This window comes from Dryobates pubescens, chromosome 19 (genome assembly GCF_014839835.1).
Source record: "Dryobates pubescens isolate bDryPub1 chromosome 19, bDryPub1.pri, whole genome shotgun sequence".
Taxonomy (NCBI): domain Eukaryota; kingdom Metazoa; phylum Chordata; class Aves; order Piciformes; family Picidae; genus Dryobates; species Dryobates pubescens.
Window position 1 is genome coordinate 3422028 of NC_071630.1, and position 18623 is coordinate 3440650.

The 18623-nt window shown below is 67.9% G+C and overlaps 1 protein-coding gene across 1 annotated transcript in view; it reads left to right on the plus strand.

Moving 5' to 3' along the window:
* Nucleotides 1–18623, plus strand: part of HYDIN (HYDIN axonemal central pair apparatus protein) — a 125265-nt gene that overhangs the window by 9967 nt on the left and 96675 nt on the right. The window contains exons 5-8 of the mRNA XM_054170294.1: nt 3317–3516; nt 5560–5684; nt 9754–9977; nt 16999–17139. Of these exons, the coding sequence (XP_054026269.1) occupies nt 3317–3516; nt 5560–5684; nt 9754–9977; nt 16999–17139 (690 nt within the window). The remainder of the gene's footprint in view (nt 1–3316; nt 3517–5559; nt 5685–9753; nt 9978–16998; nt 17140–18623) is intronic.

Sequence of the window (18623 nt, forward strand, 5' to 3'; positions counted from 1 at the left end):
ACCTCTGGAGAGCTCCCAGTGCCAGCCCTGCCAGAGCAGGAGCACAGCACCCAGCCCAGGGGGCACAGGAACACATCCAGACAGGGCTGGGAAGGCTCCAGAGCAGGAGACTCCACAACCTCTCTGGGCAGCCTGCTCCAGGCCTCTGGCAGCCTCCCAGCCAAGAAGTTCTTCCTCCTGCTGAGCTGGAAGCTCCTGGGCTGCAGTTTCCAGCCCTTGGCTCTTGTGCTGCCCCAGGGCACAGTGAGCAGAGGCTGTCCCTGGCCCTCCCTTCCTGCCCCCCAGCCCTCAGCTCTTGATGGCCATTGCTCAGCTCCCTCTCAGCCTTCTCCTCTGCAGCCTGCACCCCCCCAGGGCTCTCAGCCTCTCCTGCCCAGGCAGTGCTGCAGTCCCTTCAGCAGCCTTGCAGCCCTCCCTTGGCCTCTCTGCAGCAGCTCCCTGTCCCTCTGGAGCTGGGGAGCCCAGAGCTGGAGGCAGGATTCCAGCTGTGGCCTCCCCAGGGCAGAGCAGAGCAGAGGGGGAGGAGAAGCTGCCTGGCCCTGCTGGCCACACTCTGCTGAGTGCCCCCCAGGACCCCCTTGGCCTTCCTGGCCCCCAGGGCTCATTGCTGTGCCCTGCAGCCCTTGCTGCCCAGCAGCACTCCCAGCTCCTTCTCCTGGGGGCTGCTCTGCAGCAGATCCCCTCCCAGCCTCTGCTGCTGCAGTTTGCTCTTCCTGCCCAGCTGCAGGGCTCTGCTCTCCTCCTGCTTCAGCCTCAGCAGCTTCCTCCCTGCCCAAGGCTCTGCATGGCCTCCCAGCCTGCAGCTGGCTCAGCCAAGCCTCCCAGCTTGGGATCCTCAGCAGGCTGTGAATGGTGAGAGCCTGGAGCAGGCTGCCCAGAGAGGTTTGGAGCCTCCTGGTGTGGAGAGCTTCCAACCCCCCCTGGGCACTGTGCCCCTGGGCACTGTGCTGTGGGTGCCCTGCTGGGGCAGGGCCTGGGCTGGGGGAGCTCCAGGGCTCCCTTCCAGCCCTGCTGGGGTTTGGTGAACCCCAGGGGCTGTGGTGCAGGGCTGCAGAGCCCTCCTGCTGTGGCCTTGCTTTCCTCTGGCTCTGTCTCTGTCCCTGCCTGAGCTCAGAGCCTTCAGCCCTGGGGCAGGGAGCTCCAAGTGTGGCTCAGCCCTCAGCACCCAGGGGAGCTGCTGGGAGCTGCAATCCACTGCCTGCTGCAGCCCTTCCTGGGGGTCACCTGGCACTGTGTGACACTGGCAGGAGCTGGGGCTGCCTCCCCCCCTGCCTTGCCCAGCTCAGAGCTAACTGTTCTGGGGGCATCGTTTCCAGTCAGCTCCTCCTGCAGCTCCTGGCTCACGGAGCTCCGCTGCGGGGCTGCAGCTGGGGAGGCTCTGGAGCCACCTCCCGGCGCTGCCTGGCCCTGCACGAAGCTCTGCTGGGCTGGGGACCGGGGGGGAAGGGACAGGCAGGAATCTGCACCTCTGTGTCCCTCCGGCTGAGCACTCAGCTGCCTGAAAGCAAGCAGCAGGCAAGAGGCAGGCAGCAGAGCTGCACAGCTCCTGCTGCTGCTCCTCTGGCCCTCTCCACTGTACCCTCATGGGAGCAAGGAGCACCTGGGGGGTGCCAAGGTGCCCAGGAGCCAGCACTGGGCCCTGGCAGCCCAGAGCCAGCTGAGTGCTGAGCTGCAGCCAGAGCAGGGAGAGCAGCAGCACAGGGAGGGGATTCTGCCCCTCTGCCCTGCTCTGCTCAGAGCCCCCCTGCAGCACTGCCTCCAGCTCTGGGGCCCCCAGCACAAGGAGGACCTGGAGCTGCTGCAGAGGCTCCAGAGGAGGCCACAGAGATGCTGAGAAGCTGCAGAGCCTCCCCTGTGGGGCCAGGCTGGGAGGCTTGGGGCTGTGCAGCCTGCAGCAGAGAAGGCTGCAGGCAGGGCTCAGAGCAACCTTGCAGGAGCTGAAGGGCTGCAGGAGAGCTGGGGAGGGACTGTGGGCAAGGGCTGGGAGTGCCAGGAGCAGGGAGAATGGCTTGGAGCTGGCAGAGGGCAGAGGGAGAGTGGAGAGGAGGAAGGAATGGTTGGCAGGGAGGCTGGGGAGAGCCTGGCACAGGCTGCCCAGGGAGGCTGTGGCTGCCCCCTGCCTGGAGGTGCTGAGGACCAGCCTGGGCTGGGGGGAGGGGTCCCTGCCCATGGCAGGGGGCTGGGGCTGGCTGAGCTGAGGTCCCTTCCATCCCAGCCCATCCCATGGTGCTCTGTAGTAGCTCAGCTCAGCTCCCTGTGCTCCCTCCCCACAGCCCTGAGCACCCTGCAGGCAGCACCAGCTGCCTCTTGTCAGCTCTGCAGGGTTCATTGCTGCTGCTGGGTGGAAGCTGAATTAATGCTCATTGATTAATTGGAGATGTGGCAGGACACTGAGCTCCTGCATGACTGAGCCCAGCTCCTCTCAGCTGCAGCCCAGCACCCCCTGGATGCTTTTGCAGCACACAGAAGCTGTTGCAAAGGTGCTGTGCAGAGGGCTCTTGGCTGAGGGGGAGAGGAGGACAGGATGGGGGCAGGAGAGGAAGGCAAAATGAACCTGGAGCAGGCAGGAGGGCAGAGAGGCACAGCTTGGGTTTGTGTTGGAAGGGACCTCTGAAGGTCATCCAGGCCCAACCCAGAGCAGAGCCTGGGCTGCAGCAGCAGAAGTGTGGCCAGCAGGGCCAGGGAGGGGATTCTGCCTCTCTGCTCCACTCTGCTGAGCCCACAGCTGCAGCTCTGTGCCCAGCTCTGCAGCCTCTGTGCCAGGAAGGCTCTGGAGGGGCTGGAAGGTGTCCAGAGCAGGGCCAGGAGGCTGAGCAGAGGGCTGGAGCTGCTCTGCTCTGAGCACAGCCTGAGAGAGTTGGGGTTGTGCAGGCTGCAGAGGAGAAGGCTCCAGGGAGACCTTCTGGTGGCCTTCCAGGAGCTGCAGGGGGCTGCAGGAAAGCTGGGGAGGGACTTTGGAGGGGGCCAGGGAGGGCCAGGACTGGGGGGGATGGAGCAAAAGGAGAAGTGGGGAGCTGGAGATTGGCTGTGAGGAAGAAGTTGTTGGGCAGGAGGGTGGTGAGAGCCTGGCCCAGGCTGCCCAGGGAGGTGGTGGAAGCCTCCTGCTGATGCCTGGAGGTGTTTGCAGCCAGGCTGGAGGTGGCTGTGAGCAACCTGCTGTGGGGTGAGGTGTCCCTGCCCAGGGCAGGGGGTTTGGAGCTGGCTGAGCCTTGGGGTCCCTGCCAGCCCTGGGGCTCTGTGCAGACTGCAAAGCAGCAAAGAGGCCAAAGGCTTCCCCTGCCCCCAGCAGCCTCTGCTCTGCACTCTGTCCCTGCAGGTCTACAGGCAGCAGCTGCTGTGCAGCACTGCTGGGGGCAGCTTCCCGGTGCCCATCCGCGCCCTGCCTGCCCGGCCTGCCCTGGCCCTGCCCCGCCAGCTGCGCTTCCCCCTCTGCCCCGTGGGGCACAGCACCCAGAGGACTCTGCTGCTCCACAACCTGGGCCCCAGGGAGGCTCACTACAGCCTCAGCACCGGCAGGTGAGAGCTCAGCACCGGCCCGGCCCCGGGCAGCGGCTGCAGGGGGCGAGCAGGGCAGCTGGGCAGAGGGGGCTGGGGAGAGCCTCTCCTGCCCCAGCAGGGGCACAGGGGTGGCACTCATCGCACCGTGGGCAGGGGAGGCCTGGAGGGCTTTGAATGCAACAGCAGCTGGTGGCTAACAGAGAAACTGCAGAGCAGAGATAGCCCAAAGCCTACAGAGGCCCTTCCTGCACACCCAGAGGCCTCCCAACCCTTCCCTGCTCCCCAGCTGGGGGTCTGCAGGAGCTGGAGCTGAGGGAGAGGCTCCAGAGGAGGCCACAGAGATGCTCAGAGGCTGCAGAACCTCTGCCCTGGGGCCAGGCTGGGAGGGTTGGGGCTGTGCAGCCTGCAGCAGAGAAGGCTGCAGGCAGAGCTGAGAGCTGCAGCTGCAGAGCTGCAGGGCAGCTGCAGGCAGGCTGGGCAGGGACTGCTGAGAAGGGGCTGTGGGGATAGGCCCAGGGGCAATGGTTTGGAGCTGGAGCAGGGCAGAGTTAGGTTGGAGCTGAGGAGGAAGCTGTGCAGAGGGAGGCTGGGGAGAGCCTGGCCCAGGCTGCCCAGGGAGGTGGTGGAGGCTCCATCCCTGCAGCCCTTCCAGCTCAGCCTGGCTGTGTCCCTGGGCAGCCTGCTGCAGCTGGAGCTGGCCCTGCTGCCTGCAGGGCTTGGCCAGGAGGCCCTTTGGGGCTGCCTGCCAGCCCAGTGCCAGCTGTGCAGCTGGGAGATCTGCAGCAGCTCTCCCCAGAGCTGTGCTCTGTGCTGGGAGGCTCCAGCAGGAGCTGCAGCACTGCCAGCAGAGGCTCTGAGCCTCCAGGTCAGTGTCACTGCTGCCCTGGGTGCCAGCTGCTGCCCTGGGTGCCAGCTGCTGCCCTGGGTGCCAGCTGCTGCCCTGGGTGCCAGCTGCTGCCCTGGGTGCCAGCTGCTGCCCTGGCTGCTGTCGTCACAACCTGCTGATCAGTTCCCATCTCGGGACACCTCACCCTGGAATGGTTGAGTGTTTTGCCTGTCCTGGAGAGCTTCAAGTGTGAATCTGAGAGCTGGGGCTGGAGTGCCAGGAGATGGAGTGCCAGCCTTGCAGGGTGGCATCCAGGACTGCTGTAGTCTCAGGCCCCTCAGCCTCTGCTCTTGACCTAGTGAGAGGTTAAGTAGCTGAAGCTGAGTGTGAGCTGCAGGCTGTGCTGTTAGGGCCAGCCCTGATATCCCAGAATAGCTCTGGGTGTTGAGGGGAACCAGCACACAGACAGGGACAGGGCAGGGAGATTGCTCCCTGCAGCTCCCTGAGAGGGTGAGGAGAGGGTTCACAGCTCCCCAGCTGGCACTGGGCTGGCAGGGACCTGGGGGTGCTGGGTGGCAGCAGCTGGAGCTGAGCCCAGGGGGTGCCCAGCGGGGCAAGAAGGCCACCAGCAGCCTGGCCTGGAGCAGCAATGCTGTGGGCAGCAGGGGCAGGGCAGGGATGGGGCCCCTACCATGGGCACTGGGGAGGCCACAGCTTGAGCCCTGGGCTCAGCTCTGGGCTCCTCACTGCCAGCAGGACCCTGAGGAGCTGCAGCAGGGCCAGGGAAGGGCAAGCAAGGTGGGGAAGGGGCTGGAGGAGAGGGCTGGGGAGGAGCAGCTGAGGGCCCTGGGGGGGCTTGGTGTGGGGCAGAGGAGGCTGAGGGAGACCTCCTTGCTCTCTGCAGCTCCCTGGGAGGAGGCTGCAGCCAGCTGGGGCTTGGGCTCTGCTCCCCAGGGAGCAAGGGGCAGGCCAAGAGGAAGCAGCTTCAGGCTGCCCAGGGCAGTGGGGGAGCCTCCATCCCTGGGGCTGTGGTGCTGGGGGTTAGCCCTGGCAGGGCTGGGGGCAGGGCTGGGCCTGACCTTGAGGCTCTCTTGCAACCCAAAAAGCTTCTCTGTTTCTGCTGCCTGTGTTTGGTTTGCTCCTTGCTTGCAGAAGGCAGCTGAGGAGCCCTGCAGGAGGCAGCTGGTGCCCAGAGCTCCTGCCAGGAGCCTGACCTGTGCCTTTGTCTCTTGCAGCCCATTCTCTGCTGCCCCCTCGGGGGGGGCCCTGGGGGCTGGGGCTGCTGTGCAGCTGACTGTGGAGTTCCTGCCCCTGCAGAGTGGGGAGCACCATGGGGCCCTGACCCTGCACTCTGACACAGGTGAGAGCTGGGCACTGCCTGGCTGCAGCTCTGGGCCCCCCAGCACAGCCCTGCTGGGCAGAGCCCTGCCTGGGTGATGGAGCTGGGCACAGTCCTGCCTGGGTGATGGAGCTGGGCACAGTCCTGCTGGGCAGAGCCCTGCCTGGGTGATGGAGCTGGGCACAGCCCTGCTGGGCAGAGCCCTGCCTGGGTGATGGAGCTGGGCACAGCCCTGCTGGGCACTGCCCTGCCTGGGTGATGGAGCTGGGCACAGCCCTGCTGGGCAGAGCCCTGCCTGGGTGATGGAGCTGGGCACAGCCCTGCTGGGCACAGTCCTGCCTGGGTGATGGAGCTGGGCACAGCCCTGCTGGGCAGAGCCCTGCCTGGGTGATGGAGCTGGGCACTGCCCTGCCTGGGTGATGGAGCTGGGCACAGTCCTGCCTGGGTGATGGAGCTGGGCACAGCCCTGCTGGGCAGAGCCCTGCCTGGGTGATGGAGCTGGGCACAGCCCTGCTGGGCACAGTCCTGCCTGGGTGATGGAGCTGGGCACAGTCCTGCCTGGGTGATGGAGCTGGGCACAGCCCTGCTGGGCAGAGCCCTGCCTGGGTGATGGAGCTGGGCACAGCCCTGCTGGGCAGAGCCCTGCCTGGGTGATGGAGCTGGGCACAGCCCTGCTGGGCAGAGCCCTGCCTGGGTGATGGAGCTGGGCACAGCCCTGCTGGGCAGAGCCCTGCCTGGGTGATGGAGCTGGGCACAGTCCTGCTGGGCACTGCCCTGCCTTGGTGATGGAGCTGGGCACAGCCCTGCTGGGCACTGCCCTGCCTTGGTGATGGAGCTGGGCACAGCCCTGCTGGGCACAGTCCTGCCTGGGTGATGGAGCTGGGCACAGCCCTGCTGGGCAGAGCCCTGCCTGGGTGATGGAGCTGGGCACTGCCCTGCCTGGGTGATGGAGCTGGGCACAGCCCTGCTGGGCACTGCCCTGCCTGGGTGATGGAGCTGGGCACAGCCCTGCTGGGCAGAGCCCTGCCTGGGTGATGGAGCTGGGCACAGCCCTGCTGGGCACAGCCCTGCCTGGGTGATGGAGCTGGGCACAGCCCTGCTGGGCAGAGCCCTGCCTGGGTGATGGAGCTGGGCACAGCCCTGCTGGGCACAGTCCTGCCTGGGTGATGGAGCTGGGCTGGGTTGGGAGCTCCTGGGGCAGCAGGCAGCCCCTGGGGCCCAGCTCTGCTGCTGTGCTCTCAGTGCTGCTCAGCTGTGCAGGGAGGGGGCAGAGGGAGGAGAGCTGCAGGAGCCCAGCAGAGCTGAGCAGCTCAGGGCAGCCTGGGCCTGGCTGCCATGGACCCAGGGAAGGGATTGGGCTGGAAGGAACCTCCAAGAGCCTTTGGTTCCAGCCCCCTGCCACGGGCAGGGACCCCTCCCCCCAGCCCAGGCTGCTCCAGGCCTCATCCAGCCTGGTCCTCAGCACCTCCAGGCAGGGGGCAGCCACAGCCTCCCTGGGCAGCCTGTGCCAGGCTCTCCCCAGCCTCCCTGCCAACAATTCCTTCCTCCTCTCCACTCTCCCTCTGCCCTCTCCCAGCTCCAAGCCATTCTCCCTGCTCCTGGCACTCCCAGCCCTTGCCCACAGTCCCTCCCCAGCTCTCCTGCAGCCCTTCAGCTCCTGGCAGGCTGCTCTGAGCTCTGCCTGCAGCCTTCTCCTCTCCAGGCTGCCCAACTCCTGCTGTGCCCTGTTGGGTGTCCCTAGTGGGTAGGAGCAGACTGTGCTTGCCTGTGGCTGCCTGCAGTGTGCACTGCAGTTGCTGCTCTGGAGCACCAATCTCTGCCCCATGCTGTCCTGGCTGAGCCTGTTGGGCAGCACCAGAAGGCAGCTGCCCCATGAGAGCTCAGCTGGGGCTCAGGCCTGGTTCCCACTGGTTCTAGTCCTGCTGGAAGCCTCCAGGCTCCTGTGTGAGCCAGCTGGGGGCTGGGCAGCTCAGGTCCTCTGGCAGCTCCCCAGCAGCAGGGCAATGCTTTGAAGCTGAGGGAGAGAAGGTTTGCACTGGATCTGCCTTGGAGGTGGTGCTGGGTGAAAGGCTTGGACCTGGTGATCTTAAAGGTCTCTTCCAACTGAAGTGGTTCTGTGACTGACTGAGGAGCAGCTCCCCAGGAGCCAGCAGTGCCTCCTGCAGCCCTCAGGCAGCTGTTTGCTGGGCTGCAGCCAGAGCAGGGTGGGCAGAGGGCAGCAGAGGGGATCCTGCCCCTGGGCTCTGCTCAGCCCTCCCCTCCAGCCCTGCCTCCAGCTCTGCTGTCCCCAGCAGCAGGAGGCCACAGAGCTGTGGAGGGAGGCCAGGGGAGGCCACAGAGATGCTGCCAGGGCTGGAGCAGCTCTGCTGGGAGCACAGGCTGAGGGAGCTGGGGCTGTGCAGCCTGGGGAGGAGAAGGCTCCAGGGGCACCTCAGAGCTGCTGCCAGGAGCTGAAGGGATCCTGCAGGGAGGCTGCAGAGAGACTTTGGCTGAGGGGGTCTGGAGCCAGGCCAGGGGGGAAGGGTTTGGAGCTGAGGCAGAGCAGGGTCAGAGTGGAGCTGAGGCAGAAGTTGTGCAGCAGGAGGGAGCTGAGGCTCTGGCCCAGGCTGCCCAGGGAGGCTGTGGCTGCCTCCTGCCTGGGGGTCCCAGGCCAGGCTGGAGGGAGCAAGTCTCACTGTGAGGGGTCCCTACCCATGGCAGGGGGGTGGAGCAGGGGATCTCTGAGGTCCCTGCCAAGCAGGGCAGGCTGTGGCTCCAGGATTCTCTCTCCCTCCCCCCCCCAGGCTGGGATGCTCTCAGTGTGGTTCTCCTCCCTCTGCAAGGTCAGCCTTGGCCACAGCTTGTCTGCTCCATCAGCACTGCAGTCCCTGATGTGTTCCTAGGTGTCCTCAGCCCTGGATGCCCTTCAGGGCAGAGCTGGCCACTCATTAACCTCCTTTCCTTGGGCATCAATCAACATCTGCTGAGAAGCAGCTGGCAGAGGCTGGATTTAGCCAGGGGGCTGTGGGGGCTGGCTGTGGCAGGCAGGCAGAGAGGAGGCTGCTGCCCTGCTGTCCCCAGGGGCCACCTCAAAGCCAGCCAGGTACCTGCTGCTGGCTCCTGGCTGCAGGAGCAGTAATGATCCAGGGCAGCCCAGGGCAGCCTGGCTGCCTCTCATCATCTGCTGATGGCTTCTCTGCCCTTCCCTGCACCTCCTGCCAGGCTCCTGCAGGCTGGGCAGGTCAAAGCTGGCTCCCAGACATTGCTGTGCAGCAGAACTTCAGCCTGCAGCAAGGCAAACAGGGCACAGGACCAGGGAACCCCAGGGCTGGGAGGGAGCCCAAGGCTCAGCCAGCTCCAAGCCCCTGCCATGGGCAGGGACCCTCAGCAGGGAAGGCTTTGGGGTCTCCCTCACAGGAGGATGTGCAGGGAGCCTGCTGCCCATCAGCTCATGCCCAAGAAGGCCAAGGGGGTCCTGGGGGCTGTTGAGCCTGGAGCAGAGCAGCCCCAGAGGGCAGCTGAGCAATGCTCAGCAAGAGCTGAAGGAGCTGTGGGGGGCAGGAGGCTGGGGCCAGGCTCTGCTCAGGGGTGCCCAGGGACAGGCCAAGGGGCAGAGGGCACAGCCTGGCAGCCAGGAGGAGAAAGTTGTTTGGTGTGAGGCTGCTGGAGGCCTGGAGCAGGCTGCCCAGAGAGGTTTGGAGTCTCCTCCTGGAGCCCTTCAGCTCCTGCAAGGTTGCTCTGAGCTCTGCCTGCAGCCTTCTCTCCTGCAGGCTGCACAGCCCCAACCCTCCCAGCCTGGCCCCACAGGGGAGGTTCTGCAGCCTCTGAGCATCTCTGTGGCCTCCTCTGGAGCCTCTGCAGCAGCTCCAGGTCCTCCTTGTGCTGGGGGCCCCAGAGCTGGAGGCAGTGCTGCAGGGGGGCTCTGAGCAGAGCAGGGCAGAGGGGCAGAATCCCCTCCCTGTGCTGCTGCCCACACTGCTGGGGATCAGCCCAGGGCACAGCTGGCTCTGGCCATACCAAAGCCTTCAGCTGCAGCCCTGGTGCTGTGCTCTGGGCCTGGTGCTTCATCAGCAAGGGGGATGAGCAGAGCCTGCCCCTTGCTGTGTTCCAGGTGGAGATCTTCACACCAGCCTGCATGGAACAGCTCAGGAAGTCAACATCAGGCTGGACAGGAGCTGCCTGGCTCTGGGGAAGACCTTCCTGAGCCTGTCCCAGCAGGGCACTGTGCTCATCCACAACGGCAGTGATGTGGCAGCTCACTTCCAGTGGAAGGCTTGTGGTGAGCAGGAGGAGCAGCAGCAGCAGAGGTTGGTTGCAAAGATGTCTCTCAAGGAGGTCACTGCCCAGGGGGGACTCTGAAGTGTGGCCCCAGGGGCAGTGGTGCTCTGGAATGGTTGGGAGCAGTAAACCCATTCACAGCTTCCCAGCTGGCACTGGGCTGGCAGGGAGCCACATCCAAGCCTCCTGTGAGCACCCCCAGGGCTGGGGACTCCACCACCCCCCTGGGCAGCACAGCCCCAGGGCCAAGCTCTCTGGCTGGGGAGAGCTTTCTCCTCCCCTCCAGCCCAAACCTCCCCTGGCACAGCTTGAGACTGTGGCCTCTTGTTCTGGTGCTGGGTGCCTGGGAGAAGAGCCCAACCCCCACCTGGCTCCAACCTCCTTTCAGGGAGCTGGAGAGAGCAAGAAGGTCTCCCCTGAGCCTCCTCTTCTGCAGGCTCCAACCCCAGCTCCCTCAGCCTCTCCTCCCAGGGCTGTGCCCCAGACCCCTCCCCAGCTTTGTTGCCCTTCTCTGGACACCTTCCAGCAGCTCAACCTCTTTCCTGACCTGAGGAGCCCAGAGCTGGACACAGGACTCCAGGTGTGGCCTGAGCAGTGCTGAGCACAGGGCAGGATGAGCTCCCTGCTCCTGCTGGCCACACTGTTCCTGATGCAGGCCAGGATGCCCTTGGCCTCCTTGGCCCCCTGGGCACACTGCTGGCTCCTGTTCATGAAGCCACAGCTGCTCAGGGCAGTGCCTTCAACCAGAGCTCTCTTCAAGGGCTTCTGAGCACATCAAGCTCAGCACAATTGGGTCAGCAGTGCCTTCAAGGCCAGCAGCAGTTTCCACTGCTCTCTATTTTTAATTACCCAGTGTGTGACTCTGCAAGCTCAGTGTGTGAGAGGCAAAGCCTCATGACCTTCCCTGGGTGCCTCCCTGCACCATTCCTGTACCATCCCTCCCCACCTGCCTGCCTCAGGCTGGGCCCCAAGGGATCCTCTTTCCCCCCAGGAGCACCCAGCTGCCCCCACAGCTCACTTCAGCCTCATCTTGATGCCACATTCATTTGAGCTCAGAGCTGCACAGCTGGCACTGGGCTGGCAGGGAGCCTGCAAGGGCCTCCTGGCCAAGGCCAGGCTGAGCTGGAAGGGCTGCAGGGATGGAGCCTCCACCACCTCCCTGGGCAGCCTGGGCCAGGCTCTCCCCAGCCTCCCTCTGCACAGCTTCCTCCTCAGCTCCAACCTAACTCTGCCCTGCTCCAGCTCCAAACCATTGCCCCTGGGCCTATCCCCACAGCCCCTTCTCAGCAGTCCCTCCCCAGCCTGCCTGCAGCTGCCCTGCAGCTCTGCAGCTGCAGCTCTCAGCTCTGCCTGCAGCCTTCTCTGCTGCAGGCTGCACAGCCCCAACCCTCCCAGCCTGGCCCCAGGGCAGAGGTCCTGCAGCCCTCTGAGCATCTCTGTGGCCTCCTCTGGAGCCTCTCCAGCAGCTCCAGGTCTCTCTTGTGCTGGGGTCCCACAGCTGGCCCCAGCCCTGCAGGGGAGGTCTCCCCAGAGCAGAGCAGAGGGGCAGGATCCTCTCTCTCCAGCTCTGGCCACCCTGCTCTGGCTGCAGCCCAGGCTGCCCTTGGCCTCCTGTGCTGCCAGTGCCCAGTGCTGGCTCCTGCCCAGCTGCTCCCCCAGCCCCAGCACCCCCAAGGCCTTCCCTGCAGGGCTGCCCTCAGTCTCCTGCCCCCCAGCCTGGGTTGGTGTCCAGGTTTGCCCTGCCCCAGGGGCAGGACCTGGCCCTTGGCCTTGTTGAAGCTGCTGAGGCTCTCTCCAGCTCTGCAGCCTGCCCAGGTCCCTCTGGTGGATCCTGGCCCTCAGCCTTGTCAGCTGCAGCAGTCAGCTGGGTGCCATCTCCTGGGGGTGCCTCCATCTCCCTCTCCATGCAGCTGATGAAGATGCTGGACAGCCCTGGACCCAAACACAGTCCCCTGAGGCACAGCTCCTGCCCCCCCTCTGCATCTGGACCTCCAGCTGCTGACCCCTGCCCACTTTGGATGCCCTCATCCAAGCAGCTCCCTGCCCAGGGCACAGCCACCACATCTGCTGTGCCCTGGGGTGCCAGGCTCTGGGCAGGCTGTTTGCTCCTTCCTCCCTTGCAGCCTCAGGGCTCTGCATGGCTCCAAGGCCACTGCCCTGCTCTGGGGGAGGCCTGGAGCAGGTCTCAGAGCAGAGAGGACTTTGCTGGGAGAGGAAGGGCCTGGGATGTCCCCCAGGGAGACAGAGGTCTGCCCAGGGCTTCCCTTCCTCTCCCTCCTGCAGGACCTTTCTGGGGTGCAGTGGTGGAGTTGTGCTCTGTGGGGGCAGGGGGAGTGGAGGCTGCTCCCCTGGCTGCCACAGCAGCAGAGGGCAGCTGAGGAGAGGCTTCCCTGGGGCCCCACCAGCAGCTGGCCAGAGCCAGGGGTGCCTGAGGCCCTGGCTGGAGGGGCCCTGCACCTTGTGCCTGCATTCTGCTGGCTGCTCCTGGTGGAGCCTCCACTCATCCTGCCCCCAGCTGGAGGAGCAGGGCAGCAGAGCCCTGGGAGCCCTGCAGCCCTGGGAGCCTGGGAGCCCTGCAGCCCTGGGAGCCCTGGGGGCCCTGCAGCCCTGGGGGCCCTGCAGCCCTGGGAGCCCTGGGGGCCCTGCAGCCCTGGGAGCCCTGCAGCCCTGGGAGCCCTGGGAGCCCTGGGAGCCCTGCAGCCCTGGGAGCCCTGCAGCCCTGGGAGCCCTGGGAGCCCTGCAAGCCCTGGGAGCCCTGGGAGCCCTGGGAGCCCTGCAGCCCTGGGAGCCCTGCAAGCCCTGGGAGCCCTGGGAGCCCTGGGAGCCCTGCAGCCCTGGGAGCCCTGGGAGCCCTGCAGCCCTGGGAGCCCTGCAGCCCTGGGAGCTCTGGGAGCCCTGCAGCCCTGGGAGCCCTGGGAGCCCTGGGAGCCCTGCAGCCCTGGGAGCCCTGCAGCCCTGGGAGCCCTGGGAGCCCTGGGAGCCCTGCAGCCCTGGGAGCCCTGGGAGCCCTGCAGCCCTGGGAGCCCTGGGAGCCCTGCAGCCCTGGGAGCCCTGCAGCCCTGGGAGCCCTGGGAGCCCTGCAGCCCTGGGAGCCCTGCCGCCCTGGGAGCCCTGCAAGCCCTGCAAGCCCTGGGAGCCCTGCAGCCCTGGGAGCCCTGCAGCCCTGGGAGCCCTGGGAGCCCTGGGAGCCCTGGGAGCCCTGGGAGCCCTGCAGCCCTGGGAGCCCTGCAGCCCTGGGAGCCCTGGGAGCCTGGGAGCCCTGGGAGCCCTGCAGCCCTGGGAGCCCTGGGAGCCCTGCAGCCCTGGGAGCCCTGCAGCCCTGGGAGCCCTGGGAGCCCTGGGAGCCCTGGGAGCCCTGGGAGCCCTGCAGCCCTGGGAGCCCTGCAGCCCTGGGAGCCCTGGGAGCCCTGCAGCCCTGGGAGCCCTGCAGCCCTGGGAGCCCTGCAAGCCCTGGGAGCCCTGCAGCCCTGGGAGCCCTGGGGAGCCCTGCAGCCCTGGGAGCCCTGCAGCCCTGGGAGCCCTGCAGCCCTGGGAGCTCTGGGAGCCCTGCAGCCCTGGGAGCCCTGGGAGCCCTGGGAGCCCTGCAGCCCTGGGAGCCCTGCAGCCCTGGGAGCCCTGGGAGCCCTGGGAGCCCTGCAGCCCTGGGAGCCCTGGGAGCCCTGCAGCCCTGGGAGCCCTGCAGCCCTGGGAGCCCTGGGAGCCCTGCAGCCCTGGGAGCCCTGCAGCCCTGGGAGCCCTGCAGCCCTGGGAGCCCTGCAAGCCCTGCAAGCCCTGGGAGCCCTGCAGCCCTGGGAGCCCTGGGAGCCCTGGGAGCCCTGCAGCCCTGGGAGCCCTGCAGCCCTGGGAGCCCTGGGAGCCCTGCAGCCCTGGGAGCCCTGCAGCCCTGGGAGCCCTGGGAGCCCTGCAGCCCTGGGAGCCCTGCAAGCCCTGGGAGCCCTGCAAGCCCTGGGAGCCCTGGGAGCCCTGGGAGCCCTGTAGCCCTGGGAGCCCTGCAAGCCCTGGGAGCCCTGGGAGCCCTGGGAGCCCTGCAGCCCTGGGAGCCCTGCAGCCCTGGGAGCTCTGGGAGCCCTGCAGCCCTGGGAGCCCTGGGAGCCCTGGGAGCCCTGCAGCCCTGGGAGCCCTGCAGCCCTGGGAGCCCTGGGAGCCCTGGGAGCCCTGCAGCCCTGGGAGCCCTGGGAGCCCTGCAGCCCTGGGAGCCCTGGGAGCCCTGGAGCCCTGGGAGCCCTGCAGCCCTGGGAGCCCTGGGAGCCCTGCAGCCCTGGGAGCCCTGCAGCCCTGGGAGCCCTGCAGCCCTGGGAGCCCTGCAAGCCCTGCAAGCCCTGGGAGCCCTGCAGCCCTGGGAGCCCTGGGAGCCCTGCAGCCCTGGGAGCCCTGCAGCCCTGGGAGCCCTGCAGCCCTGGGAGCCCTGGGAGCCCTGGGAGCCCTGCAGCCCTGGGAGCCCTGGGAGCCCTGGGAGCCCTGCAGCCCTGGGAGCCCTGGGAGCCCTGGGAGCCCTGCAGCCCTGGGAGCCCTGGGAGCCCTGCAGCCCTGGGAGCCCTGCAAGCCCTGGGAGCCCTGGAGCCCTGGGAGCCCTGCAGCCCTGGGAGCTCTGGGAGCCCTGCAGCCCTGGGAGCCCTGGGAGCCCTGCAGCCCTGGGAGCCCTGGGAGCCCTGGGAGCCCTGCAGCCCTGGGAGCCCTGCAGCCCTGGGAGCCCTGGGAGCCCTGGGCGCCCTGCAGCCCTGGGAGCCCTGCAGCCCTGGGAGCCCTGCAGCCCTGGGAGCCCTGGGAGCCCTGCAGCCCTGGGAGCCCTGCAAGCCCTGGGAGCCCTGGGAGCCCTGGGAGCCCTGCAGCCCTGGGAGCCCTGCAAGCCCTGGGAGCCCTGGGAGCCCTGGGAGCCCTGCAGCCCTGGGAGCCCTGGGAGCCCTGCAGCCCTGGGAGCCCTGGGAGCCCTGCAGCCCTGGGAGCCCTGCAGCCCTGGGAGCCCTGGGAGCCCTGCAGCCCTGGGAGCCCTGGGAGCCCTGGGTGCCCTGGGAGCCCTGGGAGCCCTGCAGCCCTGGGAGCCCTGCAGCCCTGGGAGCCCTGCAGCCCTGGGAGCTCTGGGAGCCCTGCAGCCCTGGGAGCCCTGGGAGCCCTGGGAGCCCTGCAGCCCTGGGAGCCCTGCAGCCCTGGGAGCCCTGCAGCCCTGGGAGCCCTGGGAGCCCTGCAGCCCTGGGAGCCCTGGGAGCCCTGCAGCCCTGGGAGCCCTGGGAGCCCTGGGAGCCCTGCAGCCCTGGGAGCCCTGCAGCCCTGGGAGCCCTGCAGCCCTGGGAGCTCTGGGAGCCCTGCAGCCCTGGGAGCCCTGGGAGCCCTGGGAGCCCTGCAGCCCTGGGAGCCCTGCAGCCCTGGGAGCCCTGGGAGCCCTGCAGCCCTGGGAGCCCTGGGAGCCCTGCAGCCCTGGGAGCCCTGGGAGCCCTGCAGCCCTGGGAGCCCTGCAGCCCTGGGAGCCCTGGGAGCCCTGCAGCCCTGGGAGCCCTGCAGCCCTGGGAGCCCTGCAGCCCTGGGAGCCCTGCAAGCCCTGCAAGCCCTGGGAGCCCTGCAGCCCTGGGAGCCCTGCAGCCCTGGGAGCCCGGGGAGCCCTGGGAGCCCTGGGAGCCCTGGGAGCCCTGGGAGCCCTGCAGCCCTGGGAGCCCTGCAGCCCTGGGAGCCTGGGAGCCCTGGGAGCCCTGCAGCCCTGGGAGCCCTGGGAGCCCTGCAGCCCTGGGAGCCCTGCAGCCCTGGGAGCCCTGCAGCCCTGGGAGCCCTGCAGCCCTGGGAGCCCTGCAAGCCCTGGGAGCCCTGCAGCCCTGGGAGCCCTGGGAGCCCTGGGAGCCCTGGGAGCCCTGCAGCCCTGGGAGCCCTGCAAGCCCTGGGAGCCCTGGGAGCCCTGGGAGCCCTGCAGCCCTGGGAGCCCTGCAGCCCTGGGAGCCCTGGGAGCCCTGGGAGCCCTGCAGCCCTGGGAGCCCTGGGAGCCCTGCAGCCCTGGGAGCCCTGCAGCCCTGGGAGCCCTGGGAGCCCTGCAGCCCTGGGAGCCCTGGGAGCCCTGCAGCCCTGGGAGCCCTGCAGCCCTGGGAGCCCTGCAAGCCCTGCAAGCCCTGGGAGCCCTGCAGCCCTGGGAGCCCTGGGAGCCCTGGGAGCCCTGCAGCCCTGGGAGCCCTGCAGCCCTGGGAGCCCTGGGAGCCTGGGAGCCCTGGGAGCCCTGGGAGCCCTGGGAGCCCTGCAAGCCCTGGGAGCCCTGCAGCCCTGGGGGCCCTGGGAGCCCTGCAGCCCTGGGGGCCCTGGGAGCCCTGGGAGCCCTGCAGCCCTGGGAGCCCTGGGAGCCCTGCAGCCCTGGGAGCCCTGCTCCAAGCCCCCAGGGCAGGCAGAGCTGAGCTGGCACAGAGCTCTGCAGAGAAGGCCATGGAGTAGAAGCAGCTGAGGTGGTTCCAGGCTGGGTGGAAGGCCAGGGGGAGCCTCAGGAAGCTCAAGGGCAGGGTCCTGCACCCTGGGAGGAACAACCTCTGCAGCAGGACAGCTGAGGGGGGCAGCTCCAAGGAGAAGGAGCTGGGAGTGCTGGGGGACAGCAAGGTGCCCTTGGAGCCAGGAAGGCCAAGGGGGTCCTGGGGGCTGGGAGCCTGGAGCAGAGCAGCCCCAGGGGGGAGCTGAGCAATGCTCAGCAAGAGCTAAAGGAGCTGTGGGGGGCAGGAGGCTGGGGCCAGGCTCTGCTCAGGGGTGCCCAGGGCCAGGCCTAGGGGCAGAGGGCACAGCCTGGCAGCCAGGAGGCCACATCTGGAGTCCTGGGTCCAGCTCTGGGCTCTCTGGGTCAGGAAGGGCAGGGAACTGCTGCAGAGTGTCCAGGGGAGGCTGCAGAGCTGCTGAGGGGCCTGGGCTGGTGGGAGGTGTCCTGCCCCATAGCAGGGGGGGTTGGCTCTGGCTGAGCTTTCAGGTCCCTCCCAACCCTCTCCAGGAGTCTGCCTGTGATGGGTTTGGCTCCTGGTGGCTTTGAGGCCAGCCCCTGGCTGAGCTGCTGTGTTCCTGCCCCAGGAGGTGCTGGTGCCACTGTCCTCTGCTCTGTCTGTGCCCTGGCTGCAGGCTGTGGAGGCAGCAGGAGGGAGATGGATCCAGGGAGCCCCTGCTGGAGCCTGCTCTCCACCCCCAGCCCTGCCACAGCTGCCAGAAGCAGAGGGTGAAGGTGCAGGGAGACTCCATGCTCATCTCTGAAGGGGTCTTCACCATTCAGCCTGTGGTAAGCCAGAGCTGGGAGCCTCTTCCCCTCCTCCCTGCACAGTGTGCAGAGCCTGGGCCAGGGGGAGGTGACCCTGCCCAGGGCAGGGGGTTGGAGCTGGCTGAGCCCTGACAGCTCCATGGCTCCATGATCCTCACACCAGCCTGATGTGAAGGGCTGCAGGGGGGCCTGCTGCAAAGGGCCTGTGGGAGCTGCAGGCTGCTGGCACAGCCTGCACCTGGGGCTGCCCACAGGCTGTGAGACCACTGCCAGCTCCCACACTGACCTGGAGAAGGGAATGGTCCTCTGGAGAGGAGGCAGAAAGCCACTTCAGCCCTGGAGAATAAGCCTGGGGGGTGCTGGGTGCTGAGCAGCTCCCCAGGAGCCAGCAGTGCCTCCTGCAGCCCTCAGGCAGCTGTGTGCTGGGCTGCAGCCAGAGCAGGGTGGGCAGAGGGCAGCAGAGGGGATCCTGCCCCTGGGCTCTGCTCTGACCTCCCCTCCAGCCCTGCCTCCAGCTCTGCTGTCCCCAGCAGCAGGAGGCCACAGAGCTGTGGAGGGAGGCCAGGGGAGGCCACAGAGATGCTGCCAGGGCTGGAGCAGCTCTGCTGGGAGCACAGGCTGAGGGAGCTGGGGCTGTGCAGCCTGGGGAGGAGAAGGCTCCAGGGGGAGCTCAGAGCTGCTGCCAGGAGCTGAAGGGATCCTGCAGGGAGGCTGCAGAGAGACTTTGGCTGAGGGGGTCTGGAGCCAGGCCAGGGGGGAAGGGTTTGGAGCTGAGGCAGAGCAGGGTCAGAGTGGAGCTGCAGCAGGAGGGAGCTGAGGCTCTGGAATGGGCTCCCTGAGCACAGCTCTGAGCTGCTCTCTTTCCCTTCCCCACAGCATGGCAGCAGAAGCAGCCATGCAGGAGGCCCAGGTGGCCCCCAGAGGACAAGGTCCCTGCAGCCTGCCCAGCAGAGCTCAGCTGTAAGCCACACTCTGGGCCCCTGGGAGCTGACTCCTTGGAAAGGGAAACCAGAGGCAGAGGATTTGGTAGCAGTGCCCTGCCCTTGGCAAGTCCTCACTGCCACTGCCTGCACAGGCTGAGGGCTCTGTCCCAGCTGGTGGAGCTGGGGGCACTGGGCAGGCTGAGAGGGCTGGGCACAGGCTGGGGGGCTGGGAGGGCAGGGGAACCCCTGAGGCTCAACCTGAGCAGGGGTAGGATCCTGCCCTGGGGCAGGAACAACCTCCTGCAGCAGGGCAGCTGAGGGGCAGCTGATGGAAGGCAGCTCCAGAGGGGAGTGCTGGGGGACAGCAAGTTCCCCAGGAGCCAGCAAGGTGCCCTGGGGGCCCACAGGGCCAAGGGGTCCTGGGGGGCACTCAGCAGAGTGTGGCCAGCAGGGCCAGGGAGCTTCTCCTGCCCTCTGCCCTGCCCAGCTCTGGGCTCCCCAGCTCCAGAGGGACAGGGAGCTGCTGCAGAGAGGCCAAGGGAGGGCTCCAGCTCAGGAGGGACAGGGAAGAGCTGGGCAGAG